We start from the raw sequence: 12,853 nt of genomic DNA on the forward strand, positions 1-12,853 counted from the left end.
CCAGGTCTGAAACTGAAATTCATACATTATCAGATGTAAGCCGATAGAACACCAAAATCTCTGAAAAATGGAGATTGTGAAGAACCCAAAAGACAATAGAGAATCTCAGAGAATATCAACAGACTGCCACATGTTAACCACAAGGATGTGCACACTAAGAGACATAACAAAAAATTGGGACACTAATGCAGCATTGGTGGAGTTGAGCACTGATCCAACCATTCTGCAGAGCAATTTGGAACTATGCCCAAGGGCTATAAAATTGTGCGTACCCTCTGACCCAGCAATATCACTACTAGGTCTGTATCCCATAGAGATTGCAAAAAGGGGCAGGGAGAAGGAGCTAATTGTAAAAAAATACCTATAGCAGTTCCTTTTCTGGTAGCAAAGAATTGGAAATTGAGGGGATACCCATCAATGGGGAATGGCTGAATAAGTTTTGGTATATGATTTTAATTGAATACTATTGTGGTATAAGAAATGATGAGCAGGTTGATTTTGGAAAAACATGGAAAGACATACATGAACTGATGCAGAGTTAAAATAAGCAGAACCAGAAGAATGTTGTACACAGTAACAGCAGTATTGTAGGATAATCAACTGTGACTGACTCAGGTATTCTCAGCAATACAATAATTCAAGACAATTCCAAAGGACTCATAATGAAAAATGCTACCCACCTCCAAAGAAAGAACTTATGGAGTCCAGATACAGATTGAAGCATACTGTTTTACACTTTGATTTTTTCTCTATATTTTCTTTCATAACATGACTAATATAGAAATATGTTGTGCATGATTGCACACATAAAAGCTCTATCAAATTGCTTACCATCTCAGGGAAGGGGGAAGGAAGGGAGAGAGAGAATTTGAAACTCAACTTTTTAAAAAGAACATTAAAAATTGTTTTTATATGCAATTGGGAAAAAATAAAATAGTAGGTGGCAGGTAGGTGGCACAGCAGATTGAGCACCGGCCCTGAAGTTAGAAGGACCTGAGTACAAACCCGGCTTCAGACTAAACACTTGACACGTACTAACTGTGTGACCCTGGGCAAGTCACTTAACCCCAATTGCCTAAAAATAAACAAAAAAATTAAAAATTAAAAAGGGGGGGGTTAGGCAGGCGCTTTTGTGAGAGTGAGGGATAATAGTCTCAGAATGTTAAAAGCTCAAGAAGAAGAACTCGAGCACATGGAATAGATCCTTTGAGGATGATTTGTGAGAGAGAATTGCAAAGGAAAGCCCAGCATGAATGGGTTGCAATCTGAACCACTGGAGAAAGTACAGTGAGATCACTGATCCAACGAGGTAAGTATAGATTCCAAACAATGGAATAGGAGGCTTCTTCACTCTAGGAGTCACGGGGCTATTTGCTAGTAAAGAAGTTCTACAACTGGCTCCTGCTTGTATGCCCATCCCCAACAGATGGTTAAGTCCAGTATCTTCAAAAATGATCATATCGTGCCACATCACATCTATCAGATTGGCCAACATGACAAAACAGGAAAATGATAAATGTTGGAGAAGATGTGGGAAAATTGGAACACTAATACATTGTTGGTGGAGTTGTGAAATGATCCAACCATTTGGAAAATAATTTGGAACTATGCCCAAAGGGCTACAAAAAGGTGCATACCCTTTGATCTAGCAACAGCACTTCTAGGGCTACATCCCAAAGAGATCAAACAAATGGGAAAAGGACCCACATGTACAAAAATATTCATAGCAGCTCTTTTTGTGGTGGCAAAGAATTGGAAATTGAGAGGATGCCCATCAATTGGGGAATGGCTGAGCAAGTTGTGGTATATGAAATAATGGAATACTATTGTGCTATAAGAAATGATGAACAGGCTGACTTCAGAAAAACCTGGAAAGACTTATATAGTCTGATGCTGAGTGAAGTGAGTAGAACCAGGAGGACTCTGTACACAATAACAGCCACATTATGCAATGACTAATATTGTTCAACTGAACCTTTCTCAGCATTACGAGGATCTAAGACATCTCCAGAGGACTTGGGATGGAAAATGCTGTCCACATCCAAAGAAAGAATTATGGAAGTCGAATCGCTGTCACTTATTTTTACCTTCTGTTGAGTTTTGTTTCCTCTTTCTGATGGTTCCTCCTATTGGTTTTAATTTTTACTTACAACTTCACTAATGTGAAAATATGTTTAAGGGGTATGTAAATGTAAAGCCTATATCAGATTGTGCACTGTCTTGGGGAGGGTGGCGGGGGAAAGGGGGAGAAAAATTTTCAACTCAAAAGCATATGGAAGTGATTGTTGATAAATCAAAATAAATTAATAAAATTTAAAAAATAAAAATAAAAAAAATTATCTATAAAAAAACAAAAACAAAAACAAAAATGGTCGTATCATCACAGAAGGAGTACCCTTTCATGATGTCACGAGCAGGCCCAGGTCTGCCCCACAGCAGGTCTACCCACACCATTACAGCACATCTCATCTGCTCAGGCAGACCAGGTCTCGCTAGATCTCCTCTGTCAAGACTTCTGAAACTGACAGCAAACATTGCTTTATAAAAATGTTTCTTGTGTATGGGTCTTTTCTTCTTTAAAAACAATGTTGGGGCAGCTAGGTGGCCCAGTGGATAGAGCTCCAGCCTTGGAGTCAGGAGGACCTGAGTTCAAATCTGGCTTTTGACACTTACTAACTGTGTGACCCTGAGCAAGTCACTTAACCCCATTGCCTAGCCAAAAAAAACCACAATGTTATGGTATCTTTTCCTTTTGTGTCACCTTCCTTTTCAAATTAATTCCTCTTCTTCCCCAGAGAGTCATTTCTTATAAAAAAGAGATCAAAAAAGATGAGGGAAGTGGGGAGGCAGTTCAGCAAAACTAGCCAGCCTCAGTCCTCATCCTTCTTGGCCTCTCTGTAGCATCTGATACTGCTGACTACCCTCTCCTCCTGACATTCCCTCTAGGGTTTGGTGATACTCCCCCCTCTTGGTTCTCCTCCTACCTCTCTGAACAGTCCTTCTCAGTCTCCTTTGTTGAGTCATTATTCACATCATTCCCTCTAACTGTGGCTCTCCCCCAAGGCTCCATCCGGGGCACCCTTCTTTTCACATTGCCATTTGATGACCTCCTCAGTTCCCATGGGGTAATTAGCATCTCTTCATGGGTGACTCAGAAATCTATTTATCCAGTATTCCATTTTCTTTCTAGAGCTCCAGTCTGGCATCACAAACTGCCTATTAGGCATTTTAAATTGGATATCACAGAGGTATTCAAACTCATCATGTCCAAAATAGGACTCATCTTACTTACACACATACACATGCATACACACCACACACACACACACACACCCCTCTTCCAACCTTCTTTATTATTGACAAGTACAACACTATCCTTCCAGTCACCCACCTTTGCGATATCCACATCATCCTGGACCCTCATTCTCAGTCACTCTATTTTCACCCAGTTACCACATCTTGTCATTTCTATCTCTTCATCATCTCTCATATACATCATCCTTTTCTCTCTGCTTACATAACCACTGTACAAAGTCAGGCTGTCATCACCTGGATTATTAAAATAGCCTTCTATTTCATCTTCCCACCTCAAGCCTATCCCCACAAGTGATTTCACTGAAGTTGTAGGTCCAAGCACATTGCCTGCCTATTCAATAAACTCCAGTGCCCCCCATTGCCTCTAGAATAAAATATAAATGCTTCTGGGTTTATAGCTCTTCATGACCTAGCCCTTTCCTACCTTTCCAGTCTTCTGACACATTCCTCCCTTCCACGTACTCTGCAATCCAATCATACTTGTGTACTCAATATTCTGTACACACAATATCCCATATCTCCTCCTCTCTCTTTGTGGAATACACTCCTTCCTCACCTTCACCTCTTGGAATCCCTGATTTCCTTCATGATTCAGCTCAAGCTCTATCTCCTACATTATACCTTTCTTGATCTCTCCCCAGCCCCAACTGCTAGTGCCTTCCCTCTCAAAACTACCTTATATTCATTTTGCATATACTCTGTATGTACTTATATGCAAATATCCTGCATGAACTTAACATTTGTACAAGTTGTCTCCTCGATTAGAATATTTGCTCCATGGCAACAGCCAATGTTGGAGGAATTGTGGAAAGATAGGCATATGAATACACTGTTGGTGGAGCTGTGAAATGATAAAACCATTTTGGAAAGCAATTCAGAATTATGTTAATAAAGTGACTTTTTTAAAGTGCATATTTTGAACTAGAGACTCCATTACTGAGCTTATGCCTCAAGGAAGTTATTGGTAAGAAAAAAGTCATCCCATTCCAAAATATTTATAGCAACACTTTTTATGATAGCTAAGAATTGGAAACAAAGCAGATGCCCAACAATTGGGGAATGGCTAAATAAATGTGGTATACGATGTCATGGAATATTACTGTGCTATAAGAAATGATGTGTGTGGAACTATGCCCAAAGGGCTATAAAAATGTGCATACCCTTTGACCCAGCAATACCCAAAGAGATCATACAAATGGCAAAAGGACCCACATGTACAAAAATATTCATAGCAGCTCTTTTTGTGGTGGCAAAGAATTGGAAATTGAGAGGATGCCCATCAATTGGGGAATGGCTGAGCAAGTTGTGGTATATGAAATAATGGAATACTATTGTGCTATAAGAAATGATGAACAGGCTGACTTCAGAAAAACCTGGAAAGACTTGTATGGTCTGATGCTGAGTGAAGTGACCAGAACCAGGAGAATGTTGTACACAATAACAGCCATGTTGTGCGATGACTAATGTTGATAAACTTAACCCTTCTCAGCAATACAAGGATCTAAGACATCTCCAGAGGCCTGGAAAATGCTATCCACATCCAAAGAAAGAACTATGGAAGTTGAATTGCTATTTTTTTTCTCTTCCGTTGAGTTTTGTTTCCTCTTTCTGATGGTTCTTCCTATTGGTTTTAATTTTTACTTACAGCATCACTAATGTGAAAATATGTTTAATAGGAATCAAATGTATAGCCTATATCAGATTGTGCACTGTCTTGGGGAGGGTGGTGGGAAGGAAGAGGGAGAAAAATTTTCAACTCAAAAGCATATGGAAGTGATTGTTGATAAATCAAAATAAATTAATAAAATAAATTTAAAAAAAAGAAATTATGTATGTTTATGATTACAGAGAAAGCATGGAAAGATCTATACAAACTGATGCAGAGTGAAGTAAGCAGAGCCAAGAAAACAATATGCACATTAACTACAACAATGCAAATGGAAAGAACCCCACAGCAAAAAATCAAAAGGGAGTATAACCAAATTATAAAGATCAAGTAGGACTCTAATGAAGAGCTATGAGAAGACACCCCCAACCCACCCCTTTGTGGAGGTGGGAGGCCTATGGGTTTGTGCAGTGCACGTGCTTTTGGCCTTTTTCAATGTTATTAATCAGCTGTGATCACTTTTTCTTTCTCCTTAGAAAAGTACTATTTGTCATATGGAATGGCTTTTAGGAGGTGGTGGGAGAAAGATGCATGGGCTACTACGGTGATGTAAGAAACAAAATATATTTTTTAAAAATTCTTTTTAAAAAATGAGTATTAGCTCCTTGGGGACAGGGCCTGTTTCCATTCTTTTCTTTGTATTCCCAGGTCTTAGCACAATGCCTAGTGCACAGTAAGCACTTGGTGAGTTTTGTTGACTGGCTGAGTGATTGACAGGATAGGCAATGTTCCATACCTATAGTCCTCCCACCTCTGCTAAGAGAGGGAGGAGCATTTCCAAGACGACATTTTCATCTCTTTCACTGTCAGTGGCAGAGACAATTGCAATTGCAGAATTGAGTTCAATCCCCTTTGAGCAGTAAAGTATTACTGACCAGGCTAGCAGTAGATACTGTGGCAAATTTAATTCCTCATGGAGGCATAGTGGAAAGAACACAAGACTTGGAACGAGACACTTTGGTTTCAAGTCCCAGCTCTGCTACTTACTAGCTGTATGACCTTGGATAAGTCTTTTCCCCTTCACAGAATCAAATTCCTTACATGTAAACTGTGTTCTGCAGCATAAGGCTTACTTAGTCCTTGGTCCCCAAGGCCCCTTCTGACTCTAACATCCTTCAGTAAGTCAGTGAGTAACACAACCAGGATAACAAGGACTGGATGAGTGGTGGACTCAGTTTCCTCTTTATTAGCTTCACTCATCATCAAAGGGCAGAAAGCCAAATACTATGCCATGTTCAATATGAAAGGTGGGTAAAAAAAATTCTTCTGAATCAATTTCATCAATAGCATCAGGGTGGGGAAAAGAGCCCTTGGTCATTGAACACACTGCAGTCCAAGAGTGAAATGCCTCTAAGCTCACTTTCTATCTCTACCACAAGCATGAAACTAAACTTGGGGCAGTTTATCTTAGCTGAAATCTGTATATGTTGGCATGACAAGCACAGCCTGCTTTCTTACACTCTACTCTCAGAAACTATGTCAGAAAAAAACATGAAAAAATGGTTCCCGTTAGCCTCCAGATAAGTTTTGGTAAAGCATTCTCTAAAAGACAAATGGTTAAAGGATTTGAACGAATAGTTACCAAAAGAAGTATTGTAAGAATGTTCCAAGCCACTAATACTAAGAAAAACACAAATTAGAACAACTCTGAGGTTTCACCTCTCATAAAGTAAATTGGTAAGGATAATAAAAGATGAAAACAGTCAGTGTTGGAGGGACTGCAGAAAGACAGGCACACTAACAGCCTGTGGTTGAAAGTGTGAACTGATCTAACCATTCTGGAAACCATTTGAATGATTTAAGAAAAATTCCTTTTAAAAAAGAGGAAATGACCTATTTGTACAAAAATATTGTGGTAGCTAAGAATTAAAAATTGAGGGGATGCCCATCAATTGGGGCATGGCTGAACAAGTTGTGGTATATATGAATGTAATGGAATACTATTGTGTTATGAGAAATGATGAACAGGCAGACTTCAGAAAAACCTGAGAAGACTTGTATGGACCGATGCTGAGTGAAGTGAGCAGAACCAGGAGAACGTTGTACACAGTAACAGCAATACCATATGATGATCAACTGTAAATGACCTGGCTATTCTCAATAATACAATGATCCAAGACAATCCCAAAGGACTCATTATGAAAAATGCCATCCACCTCCAGAGAAAGAACTGATGTTGTCTGAATACAGACTGAAGCACACTGCTTTTTCCTTCCTTCCTTCCTCCCTTCTTTCTTTCTTTCTTTCTTTCTTTATTTATTTCTTTCTTTCTTTCTTTCTGTCTGTCTTCTTGTACAAAATTACTAATATGGAAATGTTTTACATGATTACACATATATGACTTATATCAGATTGCTTACTGTTTCAGGGAGTGGGGAGGGGAGGGAGGGAGGGATAGAATTTGGAACTCAAAACTTAAAAAAAACCAACTAATATTAAAATTTTTTTTGACATGTAATTGGGGGGAAAATAAAATATTATATAAAAAAAAGTGACTAAACTATATACGACCTCGAGATCCCACTCCTAGTTTTATATGTCAGTGAGGTCAAAGTCATAAAAATGAAGGTCTCATATGTACCAAAACATTCATAGCAGCTCTTTTATAGAAGCAAAGAATTGGAAACAAAGTAGATGCCCATTGGGGCAGCTAGATGGTGCAGTGGATAGAGCACTGGCCCTGAAGAAAGGAGAACCTGAGTTCAAATCCGGCCTCAGACCAAACACTTGACACATACTAGCTGTGTGACCCTGGGCAAGTCACTTAACCCCAAATGCCTCAAAAGTAAAAACAAAACAAAACAAAATAGATGCCCATTAATTGGGAGTGACTGAACAAACTATGATAAATGCACTATGATAAATGAAACATTACTGCAAAAGAGAAATGACAAAAGTGAGACATTTAGAGAAATATGGGAAGATTTATATGAAATGATGCAGGATGAAGTCTGCAGAACCAGTAAAATGGCATACATAATGACTTACAAAAATGTAAATGAAAAGAACAATAAGACAAAGCCAAATGCCATATAATTATGATGCCCAATCTTGGTCCTAGAGATGAAAAAAAATGCATTCCCTTCTCTTCATGTCTTTTCACTTACATATCCTTATATGTAGAATACTGTGTTGGGTATTTTTTCTTAACTGTTTTCCTTTGTTACAAGGAAAAAGTCACTGGGAGGAAAAGGTAGGAGACAGATCCAGGAATGGGGGAAGAGGTATATCCAGAAATGACTGTATTATAAAAACAAAAGGTATCAATAATATGTATGTATGTGTGTCTGTGTATATGTACACATATATAATATGATATATCATATACATCTATATATTATATACATATATATGTATAGATAGATGATAGATAGATAGATAGATAGATAGATAGATAGATAGATAGATAGATAGATAGATAGACAGATAACTTTTAAATTTGGTTAAGCCCAAGTCAGCAATTTTCCCTTATTACCACCAGGACGCACTCATACATCAATAAGATGAAATGCTTGGAGAAAGGTGTGTTTCAACTATTTTAGAAATAGGGTAAACTAAGGAATGAAAAGTTTAAAGTAGTTAGAAATGAAAGGGCAGGAGTTTTTAGGCACCATGGGAGGGATACATCAGCAAAAGGTAGAATGCCATGATATGGGGATTGCAAAACCTGTCCTGAAGCCGGAGGTTTCTTACCTGATAGGCGCTGTGTGATGTCACACATTGCTCGGCCACTCAAGAAACAAAGTCGACCAGCAAATGCTTGCAGCAGGGAAAAGTTGTCTGAATGGGATAAATTGAAATAGTGACAATATAGACATTTCTTGTGTTTCTGGAGCACTTTATCCCCAGGGTGTAACATACCCACTAATAGAAAAGGACACTGACTGAAAAACCAAAGGGATTCTTTCAGGTCAGTAAGGTAGCTCTAATACAATGAAGTGGAAATTTACCACATAGGATCACAGTAGCGAGAGGAAATTGGTAGCACAGTCACTCTCTACTGAAAATCACCAAGTCACAGTCACTCTCTATGACAACCTATGCAGGTCACCTAGGAGATAGCTAGAGTAGGTATTATTCAATCCATTTTATAGACTGAGCCTATGCAATTCACCTTTATATGTAATTCTGAACCTGGAATGTGGAGGTGACTATACATGCCATCTAGTACAACCCCCTTCAGGGCAGCTTGGAAACATAGTGGATAGGGGGCAGCTAGGTGGCACAGTGGATAGAGCATTGGCTCTGGATTCAGGAGGACCTGAGTTCAAATACGACCTCATATACATAACACTTATTAGCTGTGTGACCCTGGGCAAGTCACTTAACCCCACTGCCTAACTAAAAAAAAAAAAAGAAACATAGTTGATAGAACTCTGGACCCAAAAGACTCCAGAAGACCTGAGTTCAAATTCTATCTCAAACACTTTTTAGCTGTGTGACTCTGGGCAAATCACTTAATCTCTCTGAGCCTCAGTTTCCTCATATGTAAAATGAGGGGATTGGACTTGATAGATCCCTTCCAGCTCTAAATCTAGGATCTTATGAATAATTTTCAAAAACTCTATGATCATCTTAAAGATGAAAAAAAATTGAGGCCAAAAAATTGACAGGAAGAAAAAAAAGAAATAAGCACTTATTAAGCACCTAATACATGCCAGGCACCATGCTAAGTGCTTTACAAATGTTATCTCATTCCATCCTTACAACCACCCTGAAAAGTAAGTGCTATTACTATTCCCATTTTACAGTTGAGGATACTGAGGAAGGCAGAGGTTAAGTGACTTGCCCAGGGTCACATAGCTAGTTAAATATCTGAGGCTGCATTTGAACTCAGGTCTTCCTAACTCCAGGCCCAAAGAACCACCTAGCTGCCTCTAAGTCACCAGAGGAGCCTCAAAGAAGTCACTCAGCAGGTTAGCTCTAGACTGAGAATTTTCTAATTCAGTTCTTCTGACCTCTAATTCCTTCCCCATGATATTATATTGTGTCCCTTTAGCTGCCTCAGATTAAATTTTGTCTCGTGTGTAAGAAGCTCCCTAAAGTCAGGGATCATGACCAGCTAAGTCTTGGAAATTTCTCTCTGTCTCTGTCTCTCTCTCTCTCCCTCTGGTCCTGGCCCAGATGCCTAGGGCTTTTTCAGTGCTGCTATCTCCTATAGTACAGAAAGGAGAACAGGCTGAACTCTTTCACATGAAGCTATTATTAGTGTTACCTCTGGAAAGCACTTTATAAAGAAAGTACAGTATAAAAGGGCATCAGAGAAGGAGAAATGATCAACCCAAAGGATGATGAAATTATAGGCACTGGTGGGAGAAATCTCCTATTATTCCACCTGTAAGTAAACTCAGCCCCAGCAGGAACCACACCCATTTTTTAAAATTTAAATTCAATTTCATGCCACATTTCCTAAATACCTTCTGTGTACCAGCCACTGTGTTAGGTACTGGAGACACAAAGATGGAAACAACAGTATGTCCCCTATAGTCAAGGAGAAATCCAGATAGGCTACTATAAGAACAACGAAGAATAAAGGGCCCCTCCTAGGTGGATGAGGAAAATGAAGGAAGGGGGTATGTCACATCATCATGCCTAGCAGTTTCTTGAACCCACCAGCATTGGTTAAATAAATATTAACTGATGTGTTGAATTTAGTAGCAACTTCATCATCCCTACACTACAATTAGTTCCCCCTTGGGCATCAGTTAAACCAAAGTAGTAAAGCCTGATTCTTACTTTCCTCATGTTAAGGCAGCTACTTAGAAATAGATCTTACATAAAAACCACACCTAGTCCCACAGAGGGTGAGGAAGGTTCCTCATCGGTGGCTTGTTAGCTTGAAGTTGGCCCTGGTGCAATACAAAAGGCTGGGTTCAAATCCTGACGCCACTATTTTTTGTTGATGTGACAGTGGGACAGGTCACTTTACCTTGCTCAGTCCCAGTTTCTCCACCTGTAAAATGAGGAGGCTGGGTTTGATGACTCCCAAATCCTAAAATCACCTTTAAGTACACACAGCTGGAATGTTCCTGTACCACCTTTCCGAATGTCGACATGAATATTGGATGGCCACACCCTGACCCCAGGATTTTGCAGAAACACTTTGACAGCTTCAATGAATAGAAGGTAGGACAAGGAAGCCGCCCTTTGCTTTCAGCAAAGGTGGAGCTAAAGAGCATGTCTGCACCTGCGGGTGAGTTGCAAGGGAAATGAGATGTTATAACAAGCCCAAACCAAGGAAGCTTTCTCTCAATCTGAATCATCTGGCCTTCTTCAGGGCTGAATTCCTTTTATCAAGGGTATAAAGACTTGGGACCTTATCCAGGGAATGTGCAAAAAGCATTGAACTGGAAGGTAAGAGACCTAAGTTTTAGTCAAAAGTCACTAAAAAAACACTAAAGAACTGTGTTAACCTGGAAAAAAGCCACTTTTTCTCTGTGTGTCTCAGTTTCCTCATCTGTAAAACAGGTAGAATCAGTGGTATGCTGGTAAATGTTTAACAACTGGCTAGGGGTGGGGAGAGTATTATAACACACAACACACTTTTAAGTTTAATCTACACTATTAACATTTTCTTTAAGTCTAGACAATCAACAAACAATGAACCAAACCCTGATTTGTGGCATTTGCCAATTTACGATGGGTAAATGCTTACACTGAAAATTTAACGACTGGCTCTCCAGCAGGTTCAGCTTGGCTCCAGTACACTCCTGGGTATGATATTTATGCTCATATTTCAATACTTCATCCAATCTATGACGTCTTCAATGTTGGCTCCTCTCTGCAATAGTAGAATCACATCTCACCCCAGCCTCCTTATCCAGCGCAACCTGTTCATATTTTCCCACAAATCCTCCTCAAGAGGTCCAACCACTGGGTCTTTTTGAATCTCAAGTCATATGGTTACCAAAGTTACATGTGAGCTGCTGTCCTTCGTGCTTGGCTGCATGATTGGTCCATCTCCTTTTCCAGAAAAACATTTCTTTAATTCTATTTTTCCCATATAATTCATTACTATTATGTGCTGTAGTCCATTTACATCCACCATGTATCTCTTCACCACCTTTTGGATCACTCGCCATCAAAATTCTCAGAGACTGTGGCATTCCACTATTTGTAGCCATTCAATGTCACCAGAAGAATATTTATTTAAGTTTACAAGATGGGTTTCTGTTTTGAGGAGCTTGGAATCACTGAAAGCAATGCCCCATTTTTTAAAAATACACTCCAGCATGTCCACTTGCTCCCATTAAATTCTAGGCCTCGTTCACTATCCATCTGCAACTTAATGAGCTATTTACCTAGTCAACTGGCATTCTTCATTTACTTGGTTTTTCTTGCATGCATAGTTAGGCCAAACATTTTTGAGTCATCATGGGTCGTGTGGATGAGACACTGTCATGTTTCAGTGCCCAATGCAATTTGCACAAAGTCAGCCACCGACAGGAGCGGTATCAAACTCAAACAGAGAAGGACCCTTGAAGGCTGAATAGTGACTTAGAAAACTACAAATTAACATTATCTATGTTGTGTTGTATTTTTATTTACTTTTGGTAAACATTTCCTAATTATATTTTAGGGCAGGAATTTGACAATTCTGAACCAGAAGACTTCTCACCATATATAGAATCAGCCTCTTCCACTTGGGACTCTGCATTTGACATCTTCCATGTCGGTAGTAAACATCTTCGATGGCTATATGTCTCCCTGTTTTATGATTTCTTTTATATTAACAATCAGAGAGTCACTCTATTATTCAATATTTCAAAGAATCTTGTATGATTTTGACACATACTTGTGAGACACCTTTGGAAGAGAGACTTTACAACGGCGTTTTGCTCTATTGAGTCAAATTATTTTTTATAAAAAACA

General features: G+C 39.2%; 1 protein-coding gene across 1 annotated transcript in view; it reads right to left on the reverse strand.

The window, feature by feature from the left end:
- Nucleotides 1-12,853, reverse strand: part of TOGARAM2 (TOG array regulator of axonemal microtubules 2) — an 83,824-nt gene that overhangs the window by 14,993 nt on the left and 55,978 nt on the right. Inside the window, 1 exon segment of the mRNA XM_078149783.1 lies at nt 8,675-8,761. Coding sequence (XP_078005909.1) covers nt 8,675-8,761 — 87 coding nt within the window.

The sequence above is a fragment of the Phascolarctos cinereus genome, unplaced genomic scaffold (genome assembly GCF_003287225.1).
Source record: "Phascolarctos cinereus isolate Bilbo 61053 unplaced genomic scaffold, phaCin_HiC Scaffold_2;HRSCAF=192, whole genome shotgun sequence".
Classification (NCBI taxonomy): Eukaryota; Metazoa; Chordata; class Mammalia; order Diprotodontia; family Phascolarctidae; genus Phascolarctos; species Phascolarctos cinereus.